Below are 26,747 nucleotides of genomic sequence, written 5' to 3'. Positions count from 1 at the left end.
TAGATTAGGTTGAAGGATTGGAGTTAGGTGACATGGTGTTGTGCTGGCTTGCCTCCTTTCTTTGGGGTCAATTCCACTCAGAGATAACTGGGGAGGAGAAATTTTGCCCTCAGCCCTTGCTATGAGGGGTGCCCTCTGCTCTCTCCTATTTTAACATCTATTTCAGGCTGCTGGTTGATCTCATCCAATACTGATATACTGATATACCCAGCTATACATCTCAGCCCCTGGCAAAAAAGCAATGTCTTATCTATCTGAAGGCTAGGGAACAACAGAATTCAGCTAAACCCTGGCAAGACTGACAGGCTCTGATTTGGGGAGCCTACTTGTTCTAGGACTATGTATGCCATCTTTAGTGCTGATGGAGTTGCATTGCTCCAGATAGACTCAGTGTACAATCTGGGGAGGAGATGGGGGTTGGGTGTTCCTCCTAGATTCACAGTTCCTGTTTAAGAAACAAGTGGCAGTCATAGCTAAGAGCGCCTTTGCACAGCTTTGAGGCATGCACAAGTTGCACCTGTTGGATCAGGAGGCTCTGGTGATAGTCACTCAGGCCCTAGTCACCTTCAGACTGGCCTATTGTAATGTAGTCTACACAGGGCTGCCCTTGAATAGCTTCAGCTGGTGCAGAATACAGTGCTCCATATTACACCTCTGCTTATGAACTACATCAGTTGTTTCTGGGTCCAATTCATGATGCTGGTTTTAACTTTTAAAACTCTTCATAGCTTGGGACAGGTTATCGGCCTGAGTACATCAGCCCAGCCCATTAAATCCAGCAAAGAGGGCATGCTACAGATGCCATCTGCCAGAGGCTTACATTTGGTGGGTCCCAGGTGGTGTGCCTTCTCTGCTGTGGCACTTGCCTTCTGGAACAACCTCCCCTCCAGACATTAGGTTAGTTAGCTCAATCCCTTTTGATGCCTTGAGACTGCACTGCCAGAGCCTTCAAAAGCAGAATGGTGGAGAGCTACCAGACCATCTGCCACTGAGAATTTGGGACGAGTGGAAAACAGCCTTCAACTGCCCCTTGGGAAGCTACCAATTAAAAGTCATGCCATTTGGACTGCAGGGGCCCCCAGCCGTATTTATGAAGTTGATTAATGAGGTCCTACATGATCATTTATACAGAGGGGTTCTGGTGTATCTTGATGACATTCTGATATATAGTACAAATATGACTGACCACATACGACTGGTCAGAGAAGTGTTAAAGAAACTATTGAATGCCAAACTTTATGTCAAATTGTCGAACTGTGAATTTCACCAAACCTGATTAGATTATCTTGTCTATAGAATTTCCAACGAGGGCATCGAAATGGACACAGCCAAAGTGAAAGCTATAATTGAATGGCAGCCCCCAAAGACTTGCAAACAGCTCTAGAGCTTCCTAGGGTTTGCCAACTTCTACTGTAAATTCATTCCCTCTTTTCCCGAGATTGCTCTACCCCTTACAGAACTACTCAAAATGGGCAAGGGAGGGGGAAAACTGCAACCTGGCCAACCACTAGCATGGACTATGAGTTGTCAGAAAGCTTTTGAGAATTTAAAAAGACTGTTTGCAGCTGAACCAGTTCTAAAGCACCCCTGCTCAGGGGAGCCCTTCGTAATTCAAGCAGATGCCAGCGACGTGGCAGTCGGAGCTGTGTTACTACAAAAGAATAAAAGTGGGGTCCTGCAACCTTGTGCCTACACCTCTAAGAAATTCACTGAAGGTGAGAGGAGATGGACAGACTGGGAGAAGGAGGCCTTTGCAATTAGGTGGGGGTATTAAACTGGCAACACTATTTAGAAGGGAGCAAGGTGCCTTTTTTATTGAAAAGTTTTAACATACATTTTATCTTTAACAGTCCCCCCTCCCCCTCCCCTACCCCTCCCTCCCTGCCCCTCTCCCCCTCCCCCCCGACTTCCCAGAGCTAAGTACAAGGTATAAAAACAAAAAAAAAACAATCATAAACATCCATATGCTAACAACCATAAACTCTAAAATCTATCACTCTCTAGCTCATATAGGATAACTACAAACACTATTAATATGAAATATATATAAAAAAAGGGAAAAAAGAAAAAAGAAAGGAAGACTTATTCAAATGCTACATGAAACTTTTTAGTCCCATATTTGTTCTGGATATACTCAATCCATTTTCTCCACTCCATAATATAACGTTCTTGCGAGTGATCTTTCAAATAAGCCGAAATCTTTGCCATCTCTGCCAGGTCAGAAACTTTTAAAGTCCATTCTTCTATAGTCGGCAGTTCCTCCTTCTTCCAATACTGACCTATTAAGAGTCTTGCTGCCGTAATTAAATTCAACATCAGCTTAGTGTCCACAACCGTAGCATCTGTAATTATTCCCAACAAAAAAAGTTGCGGACAAAACTTTATCCTTTGCTTGAAAATCTTCTGCATGTTCCACCAAATTTTTATCCAAAAGGCCTTAACCTTTTTACAAGTCCACCATATGTGAAAATATGTTGCATCTTCATCGCCACACCTCCAGCATTTGGGCTGATAATTCGGATACATACTTGCAAGCTTTTTAGGATCTAGATGCCATCTATAAAACATTTTATAAAAGTTCTCTCTTAAGTTTTGAGCTTGTGTAAATTTTACGTTCCTCACCCAAATCTTTTCCCACGTGTCCATTGTAATAACTTCTTGGATGTTTTGGGCCCATTTTATCATACAATCATTAACAAGTTCTGTTTCTGAGTCAATTTCTATCAATGCAAGATATATCCGTTTAATATGTGCTGGACCCTGATTTCTAATTTGCTTTATCAGATTTTCATCAGTCATTGTAAAACCAGTTTTCTGATCTTCTTTCCACCTGGCCCGTAGCTGAATATATTGAAACCAAGTTTGAACAATCTTCTCATCTCGCAAGAGGCTGTATGGTTTCAGACACCAGACATTTCTTTCCAAGCTTAAAATCTCCTTGTACGTAGTCACATCATGTTTAAAACCAACATTTATATTTTCTATTGCGTGTTTTGGGATTGCCCACAATGGTATCTTACAATCTAACTTATGTCTATACTTCTTCCAAACTCTCAACAATGCCTGTCTTAAAATATGCACTCTAAACACATTATCTACCTTCTTATCATACAACAAATATGCATGCCAGCCAAACAATAAGTCGTGGCCCTCAAGATTTAATAATCTCTCTTGTGTCAAATTCATCCAATCACTTATTCCTGCTAACACAGCAGCTTCATAATATAATTTAAGATTGGGCATTTTAAGACCACCTCTTTCACGAGTATCCTGCATAATCTTAAGTTTAACTCGTGGCCTTTTCCCTGCCCAAACAAATTTATTGATACCTCGCTGCCATTCCTCCAAATTAGAATCTTTCTTAAGAACAGGTATCATTTGAAATAAGAATAAAAATTTAGGCAGGACATTCATTTTCACTGCTGCGATTCGCCCCAACAAAGACAATTGCAATTTTTCCCAGCTCTCCATTTCTTTTTGAATTTTTCCCCATAATTTTTCATAGTTATTTTTATATAACTTTGTATTAGAGGGCGACAGAAACACCCCCAAATATTTAACCCTTTTAACAATCTCAAATCCAGTTAATCCTTCTAAAAGAGCCTTTTGCGATACTGTCATATTTTTGGCCAGAATTTTAGTTTTTTGTGCATTAACTTTAAATCCAGAAACCTTCCCATATTGCATTATTATCTCCATCAGGTCCACAACAGAGTTCTCCGGCTGGGTCACTGTAACAACCAGATCGTCTGCGAACGCTCTCAATCTATAATTCTGATCTCTAATTTGTATACCCTTAATTCTTTCCGAATTCCATATTTTTACCAATAATATCTCCAATGTTAACACAAATAACAAAGGCGATAACGGACACCCTTGCCTTGTGCCCTTCTCAATATTACATACTTCTGTCAAGCTATTGTTAACTATTATTCGGGCAGTTTGTTTTTGATATAATGCCCTAATTGGTTGCAAAAATTTATCCCCAAAATTCATTTTATCTAAAACTTTCATCAAAAATTGCCAGTTCAATTGATCAAAGGCTTTTTCAGCATCTAAAAAAATTAGCGCCGCAGGGATCTGGTTGTTCCTTTCCAAAAACTCTAACACATCAACTATATGCCTCACATTATTTTTCATTTGCCTACCACTAATAAACCCAGTTTGGTCCCCATGAATCACCTGTTGCAGAACCCTCATCAATCTATTAGCCAACACCTTAGCAAATATCTTGTAATCTGTATTTAAAAGTGATATCGGTCTATAGTTTTTTACTTGAGTAGCATCTTGATCTTCCTTCGGAATCAAAGAGATAAAAGCAGTTCTCCAAGACGGAGGCACCTTTCCCCCTCTCTGAATTGTCTGGAACAGTTCCTTTAACGGCTTTATCAACTCCATTTGTAAATTTTTGTAGTAAACCGCAGTCAAACCATCCGTACCTGGCACTTTATCCACCTTCAATTCCTTAATTGCTGTAAGAATTTCTTCTTCTGTTATCAATTGATTAATCTCCTCTTTTTGTGCTTGCGTAAGAACCGGGATGCTAGCATTCTCCAAATATACATCAATGTCTTTTTCATTAATCTTCTCCTTAGCATATAATTTAGAATAAAAATCCACAAAGGCTTCCTTAATAAGATCCTGTTGAAACACAACCTTTCCCTTATGCTCAATTTTATCTATATTAGAAGCCCTTTGCTTTTTCCTCAGTCTGTAAGCTAGCCATCTACCTGGCTTATTAGCATTGCAAAAAGTATTATGCCTGGCAAACCGCAAATTGGTTGCCACTTGGTCAGCCATTAGTTTGTCAAATTGTCCTCTTAATAGCTTAATAACCTCCTTAGTCTTCACATCCAATGGGTTCAAAATCAAGGCCTTTTCTTTTTCCTTAATTTCATTCTCCAATTCTTTCCTTCTGGCTTCCAAAGTACATCTGTGTTTATTATTCATATATATCAACACCCCTCTCATATAGGCCTTGCTAGCATCCCAAACCATGTCCATAGAAGTATCCTTATTCATATTAATTTCAAAAAAATCCTTCATCCGCTGTTTACATTCTTCCACATTTCTCTGATTTCTAAACAAATTCTCATTTACGCGCCACGAGCGCCTATCTCTATTGTCCTTATTAATCTCTAACCAAACTGGACTATGGTCAGAAATAGCTCTTGCACAGATCTTTACCTTCTTAATCCTAGAAAAAAAGTCATTAGTCAACAAAATAAAATCAATCCTGGAAAAAGATTGATGTCTATCAGAAAAAAAAGTATAGTCCTTTTCATGCAGGTGTGTGTCACGCCAAATATCTCGCAATTCCAAATCATCCTTCATTTCAAAAAAAGATTTAGGCAATCTGGCATGACAAGGGAGCAAGGTGCCTTTTGAAGTATGGACAGATCACAAAAATTTAGAGGCACTAAAAACTCCTGGAAAATTGTCCCTAAAGCAAGTGCGATGGGCACAGTACTTTAACTGTTTTAATTTTACTCTAAAGTACATACCAGGAAGAAAAAACGTCCTAGCTGATGCGCTATCCCAATTGCTACAGTACAAAAGTGAACATGAAGAGGTCTATGAGGCAATTATCCCCAGTTCACAACCTGCGGCACAACTCACACCTTGCAGAACCCCTAATCCTGATGACCCGGGAGTGAAGAAGATAAAACGAGAGCTCCCCACTGATCAATGGTTCAAAGATAATCAAACCTCCCTAACATGCAGGGATGGTTTGGCATACAAGGGGGGGGGAATTGTATCTACCTGAAGCCCTCCATCTCAATGCTCTCAAACACAGCCATGATGTAAAACAGGCTGGACACTTCAGATATTTAAAAACTCTACACTTCATCTGCCAGCAATTTTGGCGGCCAGGGCTAAAACAACATGTAGAAAACTATGTCAGGAGTTGTACCATATGTGCCACCATGAAAAGAATTCCAGGGAAAGCCCCTGGGTTACTGCAGTTGGTGGCAGACCCTTCTTAGCCATGGGAATAAATAGCCATGGACTTTATTGTAGACCTACCCAAAAGTTGAGGAAATCTGGACTGTGATAGATCTGTTTTCAAAGCAGGCTCATTTTATTGCCTGTAAAGGACTCCCATCTGCACAATGACTGACTAAATTGTTCCTGAAACATATCTACCGACTGCATGGTGCCCCTAAGTGAATAATTTCAGATAGAGGAGTGCAGTTCACAACAAAATTTTGGAGGAATTTCCTTAAATTAATTGGATCATCTCAAGGCTTATCATCTGGTTTTCATCCAGCTACCAATGGGGCTGCAGAATCCGCTAACAAAATAGTGGAGCAATATCTCAGATGCTATGTTTCCTACCAACAGACAAACTGGAGTGACCTCCCTTTCACCGAGGTGGCCTACAATAATTCTGTTTACAGCAGCACTGGCTACACGCCTTTCAGAGTAGCGACAGGAAAAGAGTTCAGCCCAATGCCTGACTACCCTCAGATGCCCTCTGCTTCCCAGACACTTGATCAATGGGTGAGGGGTGGGAAGAAGTTTGGAGAAACATGAAAACGGCATTAAAAAGACTTCTGAGACTTATAAAAAACAGGCTGATAAAAAGAGGGCTCCCCAAAGAACATTCCAAGTTGAGGAAACGGTTTATCTGTCAACTAAATATTTACATCTCAAATTACACAGCAAGAAATTAGGACCAAAATTCTTGGGGCCTTTCCCCATTGTGAGAATCATCAACCTGGTGACAGTAAAATTGAAACTCCCCAGACTTTTTGGGAAAAAAGCCTTTTGCTTTAACTGTTTGGCTTTGAATCACTAAAGCACGGAAGGAATTCAACCCAGATGTTTTGAGAAGATAAGAGCGCACTTCAGAAGGAAAGTGAAACTTCATGTGTTAAACTAATTGGTGAATGTGATTCATGATGTGTAATTAAGGGAGGGAGATTCTGTAGGATATGATGGGTTAAGGAAAGGAGAATTCAGATTCTGGCATCCATCCATGAGTGCCGATGCTCCATTCTCATTATTATAGATTTTTTTGGAATAAACAATCATGCAGTGTTCTTTGATCTGTCTCATTAATCAGAATCATGACATCTAGGTTGCTTCTCTCTCTCTCTTTTTTTTAATCCTATTTATATCCCGCCCTTCTCCGAAGACTCAGGGCGGCTTACAATCTAAAGCACAAATCAATGTGCTTAGCAATAGCCTTCATTCTATGTATATGCCTGCTTATTAGGGCTTTTGGGGCCCCCCAAGCGGCATTATTACAAAGTCAGCTTATTGCCCCCAACAATCTGGGTCCTTTTTGATCAGTTTCCAACCATTGTTTCCTGTTTTGCCCTCTGGTGCTTTGGACAATAGTTTGTCCCCTCTTATTTGTGGCCGCCCCTCAAATATTGGAATACTGCTATCATGTTACCCCTTTTCTTCTTTTCTTTACTCTAAAGTACATACCAGGAAGAAAAAAAACTTCCTAGCTGATGCACTCTCCCAATTGCCACAGTACAAAAGCAAACACGAAGAAGTTAATGAGGCAATTATCCCCAGTCCACAAACTGCGGCCCAACTCACACCTCGCAGGACCCCTAATCCTGATGACCCCAGGGTAAAGAAAATAAAGCGAGAACTCCTCACTGATCAATGGTTTAAAGACAATCAGACATCCCTAACATGCAGAGATGGTCTGGCTTACAAGGGGGGAAAATTGTACTTGCCTGAAGCTCTTCATCTTAACGCCCTCAAACACAGCCATAATGTCAAACAGACTGGACATTTCGGATATCTAAAAACTCTACATCTCACTTGCCAGCAATTTGGTGGCTGGGACTAAAATGAGATGTAGAAAACTATGTCAAGAGCTGTACTGTATGTTCCCCCAAGAAAAGAATCCCAGGAAAGACCGCTGGGTTACTGTAACCGGTGGCTGAACCTTCTCAGGCATGGGAAGAAATAGCTATGGACTTTATAGTAGACCTACCCGACAGTAGGGGAAATACTGTCATTTGGACTGTGAAAGACCTATTTTCAAAACAGGCTCATTTTATCGCCTGCAATTGACTTCCATTAGCTCAACGACTGACTAAGTTGTTCCTAAAACATGTACCAACTACATGGTGCCCCTAAGCGAATAATTTCGGACAGAGAGGTGCAGTTCACAGCGAAATTTTGGAGAAACTTTCTTAAATTAATTGGATCATCTCTTTTTTTTTCTTTGACTTTCCACTTGTTGCCCTCTTCCCCCCCCCCCGGCGTTTATATGCATTTTTATTTTTCCATTTCTTCCACAAACAAGTCAACAAATATACCGCAGTACATAGATACATACACGTAAGTTTGGGTCCTGCTCGTCCATTTCCCCTTTCATTGTATCCACCCTCTTTCTCTCTCTTTCCTCTTCTCTACTTTCTTTCTCCTTTCTTTCCTACTTCCTTCTTCTTCCTCTCCTCTCCTCTTTCTCTCACCACTCCCCTCCCGTTTCTCCCCACTTCTCCTCCTCTTTTCCCCTAACCTTCCTACTTCCTTCCCCCTCCTCTACTCTCTTCCCTCTCTCCTCTCCTTTCTTCCCTCCGATTCCTCTTCCGATACAATTCAGGGGTAATGTCCAAGCAGCTCCTCTCCTTACATTTTCAATATCTATATTAGGTATGATAAGATTAATTTTCTATTACATCAATATTTCTATAAATCTGGCCTTCTTGGTATATACTTCTATAAATTTTTATACTACCTCCAGTTATGCAATACTGTGTCGCCTGGGTCTCCCTCCTTATCTTCTCATTTTTCTTCCATCTAAATTAGTGTTAGCCATCTTTTAAGCATATTGTCTTTTTCACCCACTTGTAAAATTTTCCCCAAATTTCATAATACTCTGACTCTGTCTTATCTTTAATTATCATTTTTAATCTATTCATTTCTGCACATTCCATTATTTTCCTGATCACCTCTTCTTCTGGAGGAGCTTTCAGTGCCTTCCAGTTTTGTGCAAACACAATCCTAGCTGCAGTGGTTATATGAATAATCAAATATGTGTTCTTTTTACTATATTTCTCTGGTAAAATACCCAACAGGAATATTTCTGGTCTTAGTTCTATATGTTGTTCTATCATCTTTTCTATCCATAATCTGATTATGTTCCAATAGGTTTTAGCTTCTGCACACGTCCACCGCATATGATAGAAAGAGCCTGGTATTTGATGGCATTTCCAACATTTCATAGATCTGTCCTTAAACATTTTAGCTAGTCTTTCTGGAGACATATGCCATCTGTAGAACATCTTGTACATATTTTCTTTATACGCTGTCACCATTGTCAGTTTATAGTTTCTTTCCCATAATTGCTGCCATCTATCTAATTTAATCATATATCCAAAATTTCTTGACCATTTTATCATTGACTCCTTAGCTTGCTCCTCCTCTAATTCCCTATATATTAAGTAGCTATACATTTTTAATCAATTTTTCTTCAGTTCCTGTAAGTATTTCATCTAACTCTGTTCTCCCCAAATTAAAACCATCTATTTTCATATCTAGATTGTATTTGCGTTCTCATGTACCAATCCATCTTTATTCCTTGTTCCTCTAATTGTTTGGTTTTCAGCTTCCCCGTGTCTGTTAGTAGGTCTTTATATCTTATAATGTTTCCCATGTTAAACATACTGGGGTGTATTAATGCTTCCATAGTTGAGAGCCAATCTGGAATCCTCAAGTAATGCTTCCTCTTTATTTTCTCCCATACCATCAATAAAAATTCCTGGAAATAGCCGAGTATTCTATTTTTCCCATACCATATGAACACATGTCATCCCAACTGTAAATCATGTCCCTCTAATGTCAATAATCTAGTATTCCTCAGTAAAATCCATTCTCTCATCCATGACATTGCTGCAGCCTGGTAATATAATTCCCAATTAGGTAAACCAAACCCACCTCTGAGTCTTGCACCCTGTAACATTTTTAAATTAATCCTTGCCTTTTTCCCCTGCCAAATATATTTCAAAATTATTTTATTTAGCCCCTCAAAATATTTCTTTTCCAATCTTATTGGTATTGTTGAAAACAAAAACAACAATCGTGGTAATATATTCATTTTGATTATTGCAATCCTACCCATTAATGATAGTTGTACCTTTTTCCATTTATCCAAATCTACTTTGACTTGTCTTTTCAATTTATAATAGTTATCTTCTTCAATTGTTATACATCTTGCTGTCAGGTGAATCCCCAAATATTTTACCTTCTTTACAATCTGTATCTCTAACTTTCCCATCAATTCTTTATTTTTGTTTTTCAGTAATATTTTTCACTAACATTTTTGTTTTATCTTTATTAATCTTCAAACCTGCTACCTCACCATATTTTTCTATTTGTTCTATTAATACAGGTCCTGTCTCTAGTGGCTCCTCCAAGATAAATACTAGATCATATGCGAAAGCTTGTAGTTTATATTCTTCCCTCTTAATTTTCATACCTTTTATACCCTTATTCTGTCTTATACTTCTATTTAGTATCTCTAGTGTCAAGACAAACAATAATGGGGATAAAGGGCATCCCTGCCTTGTTCCCTTCATAATATTAATCTTTTCAGTCATATCTCCATTAATCATTATTTTGGCTATTTGCTTATTGTAGATTGCTTTAATTACATTTATAAATTTCTCCCCAAAATCCATAATCTGTAGTTGTCTTATCATGAATTGTCAATTCACATTATCCAAAAACATCAATGCCATCTGTTTTTCAGGATGTGTTTCATAGTATTCTAATATGTTCAATATAATTCGCATATTGTCTCTAATCTGTCTTTTGGGCAGGAACCCATTTTGATCCAAATGTATAAATTCGTTTAGGAACTTTTTAAGTCTTTCGGCCATGATTGATGCGAATATTTTATAGTCCACATTCAGTAAGGAAATCAGTCTATAGTTCTTTATTTTCTGTATATCTGTTTCTTCCTTTAGTATCAGGGTAATAAGTGCTTCCGACCATGAATCTGGTATCTTAGCTTCAGAGAGGAGTTCATTATAGAGTTCCAGCATTACATTGCCTAGCAGTTCCTGTAATGTTCTATATAGTTCCGCTGGTAGCCCATCTGGTCCTGGTGTTCTGCCATTCTTACTTCTGTTAATTCCATCATTGTTATTTTCTCTTCTAGTAGCTTTTTAAATTTCTCTGGTACTTTAGGTATCTCTGTTTTTTTCCAAGAATTGTTTTATTCTATCATCTGAAACTGCTTGTTGCTTATATAAATTCTCATAATATTCCCAAGCTATTTTTTTTTCTTTTCTTCATTCCGGTGTTGTAAAGTCCCTTCGGAATCTTCCAGTTGTTTAATCCATCTCTTCTCTTTCTCCTTTTTAATTTTATATGTCAACCATCTCCCTGGTTTGTTCGCATGTTCAAAAAAGATTTGTTTAACTGCTTTTATTTTCATTGCCACTTCTTCATTTTCTATTAAGTTCATTTTATGCTTGTTCAACTCCATTAAATTTTTTATCTTTTTGTTTTGTGTATCTTTCTGTAATTCTTTCTCAAGAGTCTTATATTCTTCCTCCAGTTTTTCCCTAATTTGTCTTTTCTGTTTATTCTTTTTCCCCATATAAGATATAGCAAGTCCTCTCATGTACGCTTTCGCCGTATCCCAGACATTTTGAAGTGAGGTATCTTCTGTTTTGTTTTCCTTAAAGAAGAAAGTCATTTCTTTTTCCATATATTGCTGGAAGTCTTTTTCATTCAATACAGTTTGATTTAATGTCCATCTTGTTCTTTTTTTTTTTTGTACTTTCCATATAATTGTGACTGGGTTGTGGTCCGCCCATGTGTTTGTTTCTATGTTTATATTTTGTGTAGTTGTAAATAAGTCTATTGATGTCCATATCATATCTATTCTCGACCAGGACAGGTGTCTGTTAGAATAGAATTTATATTGCTTCTTTTCCGGATATTTTTCTCTCCAAACATCTAATATATTTAATTCATCCACCATATTATGAAAAGATTTTGGAAGTGTTCTCCTTAGGGTCTTGTTTTTTTCTTTGTCGTATTATAATCCAGCCCGGCCTTTACGATAGCATTGAAATCTCCAATCATACATATGCTTTTGAATTCCAATTCCATTATTTTCTGATGTAATTTTGAATAGAAATTTTCTTGGTTTTCATTGGGGCATAAATCGCTACCAATAAAGTTTTTTTACAATTCATAATTACTTCCACCATTAAATTTTTCCCTTCTTCATCTGAATATATCAATGTAGTTTATATTGCTTTTTGAATATATAATACCACACCTCTTTTACTCTGATCTGCAAGTGAGGTATATAATTCTCTCAATTTTGAATATTCTAGTAGATTTTTATGTTGTTTCTTAATATGAACTTCTTGTAAGCAAATTATGTCCATTTTAATTTCCCCAATTTATTTAGTGTTCTTTTTCTTTTTATAGCCGAATTTAGCCCATTTACGTTTATCGAAATTGCTTTTATCTCTTCTTCCATGATTATTTATTTGAAGTTTTAGTTGCTCTCATTATTCTCATCTCTCTTTGCTCTTTTGCCTCTTTTGCTCTTGTCCCTTCTCTCAACACCCTTTCCTCCTGTTCTATGCTGTACTTACTGCGTTGCTTCTCTGTCTCGTCTCCCTGCTGTCTGATTACTCTTTCCCCTCTCAGCCTTTCTTCTTCTTGCTGCCCAAAGTATTGATCATAGAAAGGTTCTGCTTTCTCTAATGTGTCCAGTCTATCTCTCTGTTCTTGCCAATTTATCATTACTCCTTCTGGTATTAACCATCTAAAATGTATCCCTTTTTTAATTAAGCATTTCATCAGAAATTGATACTCATTTCCATGTTAGATCTATCTTGCTGCATTGTATTGTCCAGTGATTTCTGTGCCACCAGACTCTGTGATTTTAGGGCAGCTGTTGATGGGTGTGTTGTAGTCTTCTTCATTTTCTCCAGTAGTTTGTAATCCAAATGTTGATGGGGTATTATAATCCAAATGTGCTCCAAAAAAAAAAGAGTACGAAAAATTTCAGCAACAAGAGAAGGTGAGAACAAAGGGAAAAGGAAAAAAAAAGAGAAGGAAAAAGCCAAATATCCTTATATCTTTAAAAAAAAGGGGGGAAAAAGAAATTAATCCATACAGGTTACGCTCTTTAATAATTTAATTTAATTTAATTTAATTTAATTTAATTTAATTTAATTTAATTTAATTTAATAATTTGATTTCTATACCGCCCTTCTCCCGAAGGACTCAGGGCGGTGAACAGGGCAATACACAATAAAAATCAGATACAAAAATTAAAAAACCATTAAAAAACCATTAAAAATCATGCCCATAAAATCAATACATATTAAGTTAAAAACTAATTTTAAAAACCCAACCCCATCCCGTCAGACCAGGCCAGCTTGTTCGAAAAAGAATGTTTTAAGATCGCGCCGAAAGGAGCGAAGGTTGGGGGCCGTCCGGAGCTCAACCGGTAAGCTGTTCCAAAGGTCTGGCGCGCCCACAGAGAACGCTCTCCCCCTGGGGGTCACCAATTGGCATTCTTTGATCGGCGGCACCCTGAGGAGGACCTCTCTGTGGGAGCGCACTGGACGGAGGGAAGTTGACGCCGGTCGCAGGTGTTGCCGTAGGTAATCCGGACCCATGCCATGAAGGGCTTTGTACGTCATAACTAACACCTTGAACCTCACCCGGAGAGCAACCGGTAGCCAATGCAGCTCGCGGAGCAGAGGTGTAACATGGGAGTATCGGGAAACTCCCAAGACGACTCACGCGGCTGCATTCTGCACCAGCTGGAGTCTCCGGGTGGACCTCAAGGGCAGCCCCATGTAGAGAGCATTACAGTAGTCTAGACGAGAGGTCACGAGCGCATGAGTGACTGTGCGCAAGGCATCCCGGTCTAGATAGGGCCGCAACTGGCGCACCAGGCGAACCTGGGCAAAGGCCCCCCTAGTCACAGCTCCAATATGCTCTTCCAAAGAGAGCTGTGAATCTAGAAGGACCCCCAAGTTGTGGGCCCTATCTACAGGGGGTAATAGCTCACCCCCTATGGCCAATGATGGGATAATCGGAATTTCCCGGGATGCCGGCACGAACAGCCACTCAGTCTTGTCAGGGTTGAGTCGAAGCCTGTTCCTCCCCATCCAGACCCGGACCGCCTCCAGGCAATGGGACATCACGTCGAGGGCATCGCTGGGGTGGTTTGGGGTAGAAATAAAAAGTTGGGTATCATCAGCATATTGGTGATACCCAACTCCAAAACCACGAATGATCTCACCCAGCGGCTTCATATAGATGTTGAACAGGAGAGGCGAGAGAACCGATCCCTGAGGAACTCCACAAATGAGAGGTCTCAGGGTCGATCTCTGCCCCCCTGCTAACACCAACTGCGAACATCCCAGGAGGTAAGAGGAGAACCACTGGAGAACCGTGCCTCCCACTCCTAACCCCCTGAGACGTCGCAGCAGGATACCATGGTCGATGGTATCAAAAGCCGCTGAGAGGTCTAAAAGGACTAGGACAGAGGAACAACCCCTGTCCCGAGCCCGCCAGAGATCATTCACCAGCGCGACCAATGCCGTCTCCGTGCTGTACCCGGGCCTGAAACCCGATTGGTACGGGTCTAGGTAGTCAGCTTCCTCCAAGAACAAAGGGAGCTGATGCGCCACCACGCTCTCAACAACCTTCGCCAAAAAGCGAAGGTTGGAGATCGGACGATAGTTGTTTAAAATTGCTGGGTCCAAGGCAGGCTTCTTGAGGAGGGGTCTCACCACCGCCTCCTTCAAGGCGGCGGGAAAACTACCCTGACTCAAAGAAGCAGTAATCACTGCCTGGAGCCAGCCTCGTGTCCCATCCCGGGCTGCATAAGTCAGCCAGGAGGGGCACGGGTCCAACAAACACGTGGTGGAGCTCAGCTTCCCCATGATCTTGTCCACTTCTTCAGGGGTCACAGGATCGAACTCTTCCCAGATTAAATCGACAAGACCGCCCGTATCCTCTTCATCAGACTCTGCCCAGTCGGAGTCCAAACCGGTCCGGATCCGAGCGATTTTGTCCGACAGAAATCGACTAAACTCCTCGGCTCGACCCTGCAAGGGTTCCTCCCTCACCTCCTGATTAAGGAGAGAGCGAGTCACCCTAAACAGGGCAGCCGGGCGATTCTCTGCGGACGCAATGAGGGTGGCAAAGTGGTTAGACCTAGCCACCCTCAATGCTGCGAGATAAGTTCTCGTAAACAACCTTAGTCGTAACCGGTCGGATTCGGATCGGCTGGATCTCCAACAGCTCTCTAGGCCCCGTCTCCGACGCTTCATCTCGCGGAGCTCCATGGAGAACCATGGGGCCCGTTGGGATCTGCGTTGGGTCAAGGGCCGCATGGGTACAACTTGGTCGAGTGCCTCTGTGGCTGCCCTTTCCCAGGCTTCCACCAGGGCATCGACCGAGCTGTGAGCAAAGGAGGCAGGTGGGGGCCCAAGCGCCGTTTGGAACCGCTCAGGGTCCATAAGGCGCCTAGGGCAGAACCATCTTGTTGGCTCAGCAACCCCACGACAGGGAGTGGCAAAACGGAAGACCATCCGCAGGAGATGATGATCAGTCCATGACAGGGGTGAATTAATTGGGGAGCCCCCCCAAGATCATCTAACCACCGTCCAGATAGAAAAACCAGATCGAGCGTGTGACCCCCCCCGTGAGTTGGGCCCAGAATAACCTGCTTCAGGTCCATGGCCGTCATGGAAGCCATGAACTCCCGAGCTAACTCAGATGATCCCCCAGGGATGGTAGGTTGAAGTCACCCAAAACTATAAGTTTGGGGAACTCAACCACCAACCCTGAGAGGATATCGAGAAGCTCAGGCAGGGCTGCTGCCACGTGTCTAGGTGAAATATACACCAACAGCAAGCCCAACTGAGCTCTGGGACCACATCTCAGGAGGAGGGACTCACACCCGGCTATCTGGACTATGGTGGCCTCCTGCGGACATAAGGTCTCCCTCACAACAACTGCCACTCCACCGCCCCTACCCTGAGCCCTAGGCTGGTGCAGCACCTGGAAACCTGATGGGCTAAGATCAACCAGGGGGACCCCGCCCTCTGGGCCCAACCAGGTCTCCGTAATGCAAGCCAGGTCTGCATGCTCCTCCTCAATCAGATCGTGAATGAGAGGTGCTTTATTCATTACAGACCTGGCATTGAAATACACGAGCCTGAGCTCAGGTGGCTGCTCATCCTCGCTCCCGGTACCACGTGCTGAAATCAGAGGGTCGGAGCGCATCACCGCTTGAAGACAGCGGGGACGCACCCCCGGGTATTGATGTGGCCCTCTGTTCCTACACCTGCGGCCATTCCCAACCGCCGTGGGAATAGATAATCCCACACCCCGCCCCGTGCCTTAGTCCAAAAGTAGAGAAAATCAAAAATATGGTCTCCAAAGTAAAAAACAATCCACCATTCCGCAAACTAAAAAACAGACTCTGTAAACTTCTTATCAGTGAGTCCAGCAGCTGTCATTCAATAAGGGAGAATTGGATCATCTCAAGGCCTATCAACTGCTTTTCACCCGGCTACTAATGGAGCCACAGAATCCGCCAACAAAATGGTGGAACAATACCTTAGATGCTACGTCTCTTACCAACAAACAAACTGGACCGACCTCCTCCCTTTCGCAGAGGTGGCTTACAATAATTCAGTACATAGCAGCGCACTTCTTTCCGTGTAGCCATAGGGAAAGAATTCAACCCCATACCGGAATACCTTCAGTTACCCTACGCTTCCCAGACTCTGGATCATTGGGTGAGGGGTTGGGAAGAAGTTTGGAAAAATACAAAAATGGCCTTAAAAAGACTTTTGAGACCTACAAAAAGCAAGCAGACAAAAAGAGAGCTCCCCAAAGAACATTCTAAGTTGGGGAAAAGGTCTATTTGTCGACCAAATACTTACACCTTAAACTACCCAATAAGAAATTGGGACCGAAATTCTTGGGGTCTTTCCCCATTGTGAAAATCATCAACCCGCTCACAGTAAAATTGAAACTCCCCAGACTTTTGGGAAAAATTCACCTGGTGTTCCATTGTAGCTTACTGAAACCTTTTTGAGTCTCCATTTTAAGACCTCCCCCTAAGAAAGCACCTGGACCCCTCGTAGTAGCAGGTCAGAACCATTATGAAGTGAAACGTATTCTTGACTCTAGAATCTTTAAGGGAAAATTGCAGTACCTAATACAATGGAAGGGATGCCCAATGTCTGAAGCCATTTGGGTGAAATCTAGTGATGTGAAAGCTGAGAGACTTATCAAAAGGTTTTATGAAAAAACACCCCAATAAACCAAAAGCTAGTTCCTAACTTGTGTTTTGTTTACATTACAGGATCTGTCCTTTTTGTAAGGGGGGGGCAGATGTCAATGCTGCTAACATAGAATGTTCTTGCTTGACAAGAGATGAAGAAGCAGCTATTTCATATGTTAAACTTATGTATTGCTTTAAGAGATAGGGTTAAGGCTGGGAGGCTGGGAGGAGGAAGATTGTGCCTCCAGGCCATATGACATTAAAGAAGATAAGAACTTGGCAGGTTGTCTAATGGTAGGGAACTGATTCTTTAAATTAATTGGAGAATATGATATGACAAAATTAGAAAGGTGGAAAATTGTGTTTAATATATTGTGCAAGTGGGCGGAGATTTCAGATTCCAGCTTCCTTCGAGCAAGCATTTGTCGGTGTTTTAGGTTAAATAAAGGACTTTTAAGGTAAACAATGCCTCAGAGTCACTTGAAAAGCCCATACGTTGGAAACTTGACACTTTGTCAAATGCCTTACTGAAGTCCAAGTATACTATGTCCATAGCATTTCGCTGGTCTACTAATTTAGTCACTTTATCAAAGAATGAAATAGGATTGGTTTGGCATGATCTGTTTTGACAAACCTGTGCTGGTTACTGGTTATAACTTTATTTGCTTCTAGTTGTTCGCAGATCTGTTTTTTTATTATCTTTTCCAAGATCTTCCCAGGTATTGATATTAGACTAATTGGCTGGAGTTTCCTGGGTCTGTTTTTCCCCCCTTTCTTGAAGATGGGAACCTCATCAGCCCTTTCCCAATCATCAGGTGTTTCCCTGGTGCTCCAGGATTTTTGAAAGACATGGTACAATGTCTGAGATAACATCTGACAGCTCCTTCACAACTCTGGGATGTAATCTGTCGGGTCCCAGTGATTTATATTCATCAAGGTCAGATGGGTGTTCTATTACCATTTTCTTGCTTATTTTTTTTACTTTACTTTTTTTTAAACTTTTATTAAATTTGTATACCGCCCTTCTCCCGAAGGACTCAGGGCGGTGAACAGGGCATATATAAATAACAAATACAAACATTAAAAAGGAATTAAACAAATGCCCAATTAAAAAATACAATAACAATAAAAAACCCATTAAAAAACCCTAATGTCCCCCATCAGGCCAGACCAGCTAGTTCAAACAAGTGGGTCTTCAGGCCGTGCCGGAAGGAGCGAAGGTCCGATGCCATCCGGAGCTCAACCGGCAGTTGGTTCCATAGAGCCGGTGCGCCCACAGAGAAGGCCCTCCCCCTGGGGGCCACCAGTCGACATTCCCTGACCGGAGGCACCCTGAGGAGGCCCTCTCTGTGGGAATGCACAGGGCGGAGGGGGGTTGATGCCGGCAGCAGGTGGTCCTCGAGATACCCCGGACCCATGCCATGCAAGGACTTGAAGATCATAACCAAAACCTTGAATCTCACCCGGAAGACAACTGGTAACCAATGTAGCTCGCGGAGCAAAGGTGTAACATGGGAGTACCCGGAAACTCCCAAGACAACTCTCGCGGCTGCATTCTGTACCAGTTGAAGCCTCCGAGTGGTCTTCAAGGGAAGCCCCATGTAAAGAGCATTGCAGTAGTCCAGGCGAGAGGTCACGAGTGCATGAGTGATCGTACACAGGGCATCCCGGTCCAGATAGGGCCGCAACTGGCGCACCAGGCGAACCTGGGTGAAAGCCCCCCTAGTCACGGTTACTATATGATCTTCCAGGGTAAGCCGTGAATCTAGGAGGACTCCCAGATTAATTTTCGTTTCTAGTTTGTCTTTTGCAGTAGTTTTTTTGGTATGTTGTGCTATAATTTCTTTTTGTTTGAAGACTGATGCAAAGAATGAGTTAAGCAGTTCTGCTTTCTTCCTAGTGCCCATTACTTCCTTGCCATCTTCTCTCTTTAGTGAACCTACAGCTTTCTTGTCTTTTTTTGTTGTTATTAATATGTTGAAATAAACTTTTTTATTATCCTTGATTTTTGTTGCAAGTCTTTGTTCATTGTGAGCCATTGCTTTCCTGACTTTGTCTTTGCATGTTTTGGATGCTGATAAACAGCCTTAGTTATGTGTCCCTCTTTCCATTTTTTGTACTTGTCCTTTTTGTCTTCCAGTTTGTCAGAGAGAGCTTTGTGAAGCCATGCTGGTTTCCTCTTGAATTTCATGTTTCTCTTTTTCAGTGGTATTGTACTGGGTACTGGGCCCCTATGATCATACTCCTCAGTGTTTTCAATGCTTCTTGAGTTGTTTTCCCTTTTAAGATTTTTGTCCATGGAATCTTTCCTAGGTTCTCTCAGAGTTTGTTGAATGGGGATTGAATACAAAAGTGAGTGACTATATGATGAAGTATGTTGAGGTGGTATAGTCATTTAGAGAATATGTATGAAGATTGAATCACAAAACAAATCTAGACAGAAAGAATAGGTTGAGGGAAAGAGGAAGATAAAGTCTTGGATAGATGAAAAAAGGAGAAAAGTGAAAAACTTAAAACCAAAAAATAGAGGGCAATGCATGAAAAAATCCGTGGAAGTGGTGGAAACAAGGAAGATTAGCCAAGATCCAAAAATACAGGCAAATATAGTAAATGGTATTGTTGTAAGCTAGATTTAGCTAATTTCATTTTCTTTTCTTACCTCATGCCTTTAGTTCCTTTGGCTTACTAGCGCTTATTCTCTTTCTGCACTTTCTTTTGAAATATTTTGATAGGTACAAACACGTGTATCTTCAAACAAATGTTTCTTTTCTTTCTCCGTTTAATTTATCTTATTTCATTCATCAATAGGTGCATGGAAAAATCATTCCATTTGCTTCAGGAGGCATTTTTTTCTTTCTTTTTAACCAGATGATGAGCTCATTCATCTGTTGACTCATTTATGAACTTCAGAAAGCTTCACCTCAGTTCTTCCCCATCGTCAGACTGTCTCTCCTCACATTCCCAGTGGCGTCCCCACTCTTCCTGATCTTGAGTTCTAACACTTTTGGGCTTGCACTGACTACCCAGCTGGCTGAGTTCCTGATTCTCAAGACTTGTTAAAGGCAAATGATGCCTTATTCCTGCTCAGCCTCATTTCTTACAGCAAACTGGACAGTTTTTCTTTTCTGTAAAAGAGGTAACCCTTTGGTCTTCTTTTTGGCACACTGGATACTCTTGAGGGTGCCAGAATCCCTCTCTCCAGCCACACATCAGACACATCATTAAAGCAATAAAAAAGAAGGAACTACTTGTCTTATTTTAGAGTCAGACTTAGTAGGGTGCCTCATAAAACATCTTGAATTGTAATCTCCCCACACAGAGACATGCATAAACACATTACACATTTAATTTTACTTACCTCTTTTCAATAACTACAAAGTAACTTTTAAATATGTATCAGCAACCAGTCTGAATGGTATACACAAACTCTGGGTACATTTCTGTCTGCTGTTTTTAATTTTGATCTCAGCTCATAACTCCATAGCGTAATGTGAATAGCATTAACCACTAATCAACCAGTCAGTTGACTGATATATGGCTAAAAGTCCAAGTGGCAGAAACTATAAAGACTTCCCACAAATCTAGGAGCAAAGTCAAACCTAGACTTTATGAGCAATTGTAGTCTTACCCCATAGTGTTTAAAAAAACAATTAGACTCTTAAGACTCCCCCCCAATAATTTGACGTGGCATTCAAACCCAAGTTTTATACATTTCTCCTCCCTGTCCCCCCAACCCCCACTGCCTTCTTTTTTTAGGTTCACCTCAGCTCTGCAGGGTCTTTCTTATGCCTCACTTTATAGGCAATTTTAAACTGATTAATTAACAAAAAACATTCTTCAGACATTCCCATGAGTCATTTTTTCCCCGTTCAGGTCTGAATCGTGGTTTTTATTGTTGTTCCACATACACACAATTATGCTGGGAAATCAAGTATCCACTGAATATGGAATAGCCTTTAATTCTCACTTCGCATGCTTAGTCAAATCAATAGTTGTGAATTCATATCCTATCTTACTTCACCTTGATTTCTTTATTCTAGTCATCTGGAAAAAAACTGAATATGATACAGCAATGCTTTGTGACAGTCTGATATATGCTTTAAGGTAATCCACGCAGGACTGTAAAATGATATCTTGTCCTTAGTAGTACCCTTTCTATAAAACAACAGCAGGTCAACCCGTTCAAGATTGTCAGAAAAAATAGTGTGTTTTTAATAAACTTGTCCAGCTTTATTTAAAAGCAATAACTGGGCTTTACTGTGGTGAAGGAAATCAATCATATGAATTCCTAGACATTCTATAGCAAATAGCATTTTGTGCCTATTGTTTAATCTGTGGGCAACTTGAGAGATAACTAAATCCATGGAGGCCAAAAACAAACTTTTTCTGGAATACATGAAATACAATCAAATGTTTATTGTTGCAGTCCAAGACCAGGGTACGTACAAAAATCAGACAAAACAAAACTGAACAAGGACAAGAACAGAATGTGCTAGAAGCATAAGCATTAAAAGTGAACAATGTAAAACTATAAAAGCAGAAAAAGTACAAAACCACTAAGAACATCAGGAAAATTTTCTTTGCACTTTAATGCAAAAGGGAGGATTTATGGGGGGAGGGATCAGTGGGCAAACTAGAATGTTGTCAACTGCCCATCTAAATACTTTGCCCCCTTTTTCCTGGAACAGTACATTGCCAGAACTCCAGATAGCATAGAATGTGGTACAAAGCTCAGGAAAATAATTCTCTCGATGTTTTCCTTTGTTTCAGAGTCTTGCTTCTCTCTCCTGATGATTCACTCTCTCATGTTGGTTTATATATTGTAAATGGTACTGTAGTTTGGTTCCTTGATTGCTATCTGGATAAACTCTACCACATCCACTTTCACAAGGGAATCCAGAATGAAAAATGTCATGCTGACATTGTGCTGTTTCTACTGAGATTGATTGGAAAAAATGTAATGGCAGGAAGGAAGGAAGGAAGGAAGGAAGGAAGGAAGGAAGGAAGGAAGGAAGGAAGGAAGGAAGGAAGGAAGGAAGGAAGGAAGGAAAGACCCCTCCTTCCTCCAGGAAAAATGAAACAAGAAAAGCTATGCATTCAAAACTTCTTCAAATAAGTAATTCCATCTTCCTTCATTTTCCCTCTGCCTTTGTTTTTGAATGAAGAGCAGAGCCAACATTAGGCTGATGGATGGATGGCAGCATTGACCTGCCTATGGGTAGGTAACTTAGGACTACAAAGTGAAAACGTGGCTTCTGTGTTGCCACTACAAAACTTTGAATCAAATCCTCTGTACTTTTTAACAGTCAATGGGCAGCTATAATATTCTAAATTAAAAATAAAAATGTCTTTGAAAGAAATACTTTACATAAGGAAATAAAATGTTTCTTTTTAACTAGTATTAGACTGTTTGTATAGTTCTGTTGAGTTATGGATGCCATTATATTAAGAGTCTTTCCCAGCTTCATAGATACTCAATAGTTTCCATCCCGGCCCAGAACATACTGTCTTCTTTCCCTAAATTTCCCTGCAGCCAATCACTCACAAACAGAAGCAGATGCTGCACAGAAGTCTTTTGAGGCAAAATCTCTTCCTGCTGCTTCTGCCTTTTAGGTTCGTTCAGATATTTCAAAAAGACTACTTTTGTTGAAGTTGCTGTTGGTTAGATCTCTGCTTGTAGCCTTTTTGATCCTTCCCTGCTTAACGCTTGACTACTACCACCTAGCATTGCCTGCTCATAGTCACCTACTTCAATTGTCAGATTTCCTTGGAGCATGGTTTCTTACACAATTTCTCTCTTCCCTCAGTTACGAGTTTTACTGCAACCAACAAGCTTCGGTAAAAAAACCAAAGTTTATGTTCCAAAATCACTCTACTCCATATATTCAAATGTTTAAAATGTCAGTGGGAATTCCTCCTTACTTAATCATAACTCGTTTAACCATAATTGAGCCAAGCCCAATCCAGAGTAGCAAATCCAGGCTTAACTTATGACTCCACACAAAGACACACATAAATACTGTAAAACAATAGACATATGAAAGTGATAGACATCCAAGAGGGGAGAAGAAGTAGACTGCTGATACTGTTCCCAGCACTTTAGTGTAATTACCTTAGATGACTGTGAACTACTATTTGCTTACTGTCAAGGCCAATCTGATGAGTAATATTCAGAAAGGAACAAACACAGAGCAAGCAAATGCTTGTTGAATGGGCTCACCTTAAGTCAATTTAAAATATCTGTCCCAACTGCTCACATTAACCACAGAAGGCAGTGAAATGCCCCTTTAATACACTACTCAATTCCAGGGCAAACTATTAAAAGATATCCTTAGGCAATCACACCACTTTTCCTAAATGGCAAATGGAGAAAGTGGATTTTTCTAGGCAGCAATCTGGTAGATGGTTTTCAGTGTGTTCAATGACACTGGGCCTTCCAGGCTGTAACAATATTAAAGAATACTGAATACCTGCATTGTTATCATTAACATGACAATGCAAAATAGATTCAACTGACAATCTTTTCTCCAAATGTTTCTATGATAGAATTAGATAAACAGTTGATGTAAGACTTTAGATGGTTTATTAGACTAGATAAAACTAATGATGCCCTAAAAGCAGCTAGATCAAGAGTTCTGCTGCCAACAGATCAACAGTCAGAATCCAGGAAAACTTAGTGTCTCTGTGGTTATAGAACAGATTTCAGAATAAGGATCCAAAAACTCTGCACACGATCACTGTATCCATGTATGCTTTCAGCAGCACAGGACAACTTTGTAGCTCAAGAAGTTAAATTTAAAATAGCAGACAGTTTAAATTTTTGAGTCCAAATTGCAATTCTTGCCATTTCTCAAGAGATAGATTTCTTATTGCAAATTGCTTTTTAATTCTGCAGTATTTTGTCTTGTTTTGGTATCATTAGCCATCATCACAATTGCTGCTATTTGGAGTTTTTTATTCCCAGATTTTTGCTTCTATATTGAAACAATGCCTAAAATACTTTAGCTAAAGTACTTCTCATTCCTGTGCCTGGAATGGTTAGACAAGCCACAGGGAAGTTGCCTGATTTTAGTACCAGTAAGCTATCATACTCTGGACCAGAAATACAGTATCTATGGCAGTGCTGATCCTAGACGGAGGATCTGGAGAAGGAAAATGGTTGCGCACCACCAGTTTCAAACTATCTGTAAACATGGTTGCAGAATGCAGAATTATATAAAATGTATATTCTGCATTTTCATCATGGCTCAAAGAACTGGGAAAAGTTAGTCAAACAGATTGTTAAGGGCTTTGCCTAGAGACTAATACATGTATTTTGGGGAAAATGAGCTAGGAATTGCTGGAAACCCAGGGACACTAATAAAATGCTTTATTTCTTCCAGGTTCAGGCCTCATTTTATATCTTTTATTCTCTCTCTTCTTCCTGACCCATCTAAAAGCCAACAAAAAGTTTGTTTTCTTCTGTGAAGAAACACTTTCTGATTCCCTCCATTTGAGATAATAATCCTTCAGAGACGGTTGGAAATTGGAGCTGTTTTATGAGACTTGTGTCATAGTCAATTACTGTTGCATTTTAATTTTCTTTTTAGTAATCAAAGCTTTCTCACAGCTTAATAAAAGGAAAATTTAGGCATAGAAGAGAAGGGGATAAAGAGAATCTGATTTTAATCCAAGGGCAGCTGGAATTGTTCAACTTGACAGTATCACATTCTGCAAGTTTAAGATTTTTCTCAAGTGGAATATCTACTTTAGAATTCAAATATCCGTTCTAAGCATCTACCTTGGTCAACTGCAATTGTTGTTTTGTACAATGGCTTTTCCTGGGATGGTTATTCTTGTTTCTTTTGCAGACTCTGAGCCTTGCACTCCAGATACTCCCTCTGCCACTGCTTCACCATCATCTTCTGAAGATCCTGCAACACTCACAGCTCCTCCTTCACCATCTCCTCCATATGGTTGTGAGGTCTCCATATTTCCATCATCACAGCCCACATCCACTATAGCTCTGAATCTTGAATCCTCACAGGTATCAGTTTCTAGCTCACTGAACCCGCCTTCTGCTTCCATTTCCTCTCTACATTCTGCTCTTCCTTCCACCGTAACCCCAACTGCCTCTGCTTCAGCTACACAACCCCACATTTATTCACCTCCAAATATTGCTGGGTCACCTAGCCATGGCCCACACCTTATTGACTGGCTTCCATATCTTGCCTCAGTGATGACCACCACGAAGAGAGGGAAGGAAGAAGAACAAACATCCCTTGGAACGGGCCCACCTGAGCACACGAAGCAGTGTGGGAGCACCTATTTACCAGTACTCGGTGAAGGGGGGAATGTTCATGCTGGTTTCATCAAGCAGCAGCCTCCAGAGTCAGTTTGTTCACCACCCCCATTTCAGGACATTCTCCCCCATTCTGAGCAAGTACCTGCCACTCTAGAAAACATCCTGGCAGAGCTGAAGACAATGAACCACCACCTCTCCATCATAGCAAGGGCTCTTAGCCACCTTGCCTCATCTTGCACAACTCAACAGAATTCCTCAAATGTGCAAGGCTTGTAAAGGAGGAAAATTCTGCACCTTTTAAACAGGCAGCTTGGTATAAAAGACTTTGTGCAAATGTAGTTATGGACTGTGGCAAGAATGATTTCTGGGAATTTGCCTGACCCTTGATACAGGAGAGGTTGGGTGGGTTCTCAGGCTTCTTGTTCTTCTCTTGGAATGCAGGTCTCAAAAATATATCAGTGTCAATAAAGTCATTGGTACACACAATAGCTGTTTTTCTTTTTTTTTTCCTGTCTCTTAATATTATTTGAGGTGAGTAAGTCTGTATACTCATACAAACCCATTCAGTATGAATAATATATAGAAATTGCTCCCTTGAGCAGTTTCTAGTATTGGAGCAGGTCGTAGGAAGATACTCTTGGAAACTGCCGGCCTTGTCTGTTTTGAGTCTTTTCAGCTCTTATGTCTTAAGGTCGAGAACAAAGTACATGGGTATGTGTGAAGGAGGGGATTGTTTGGTTGGGACTGGCTGCAGGGTTACAAGAGGTGATTAATGCTCCCTAAATGAACATTGAAAACATCTATTTAGAAAGTGCTTCTTGGATCTGGAACTTTGTAATTATAGGCCACTTTTCAATCTTCCATTTCAGGGTAAGATGGTCAGGAAAGCAGGACCTTACAGATCTAGAAGCATCAGAATGAAACTGATTATACGAATCTATTACATTTGGGGTTTCAGCTGGAATATGGATGACTTAGAAATAGATGAGAGGAGTGCAACTTTGCTAGTTAGAAACTCTGAAATCATCTCATCCAACCCACAGTTCAAGTAATCATCAAATTATTATGTTGATGACTCTCAGCTCTCATTTCTTTGATTAAAAAAAAGTAACCCCTGAACTTTTTTAACTCAATAACTGGATGAGGGAGAACAACCTGAAATTAGCAGGAAAAGCTCTTTTGAAGACTCCTGACACC

At 40.6% G+C, this 26,747-nt stretch overlaps 1 protein-coding gene across 1 annotated transcript in view; it reads left to right on the top strand.

Moving 5' to 3' along the window:
* RUNX2 (RUNX family transcription factor 2) overlaps nucleotides 1–26,273 on the top strand; it is a 184,659-nt gene extending 158,386 nt beyond the window's left edge. The window contains exon 6 of the mRNA XM_083349950.1: nucleotides 25,117–26,273. Within this exon, the coding sequence (XP_083206076.1) occupies nucleotides 25,117–25,826 (710 nt within the window). The 3' untranslated portion in view covers nucleotides 25,827–26,273. The remainder of the gene's footprint in view (nucleotides 1–25,116) is intronic.
* Nucleotides 26,274–26,747: the final 474 nt, after the last annotated feature.

The sequence above is a fragment of the Vipera ursinii genome (genome assembly GCF_947247035.1).
Source record: "Vipera ursinii genome assembly, chromosome: 1".
Classification (NCBI taxonomy): Eukaryota; Metazoa; Chordata; class Lepidosauria; order Squamata; family Viperidae; genus Vipera; species Vipera ursinii.
Note: the sequence above shows the minus strand (reverse complement) of the source record. Positions and strands in the feature narration are given on the sequence as shown.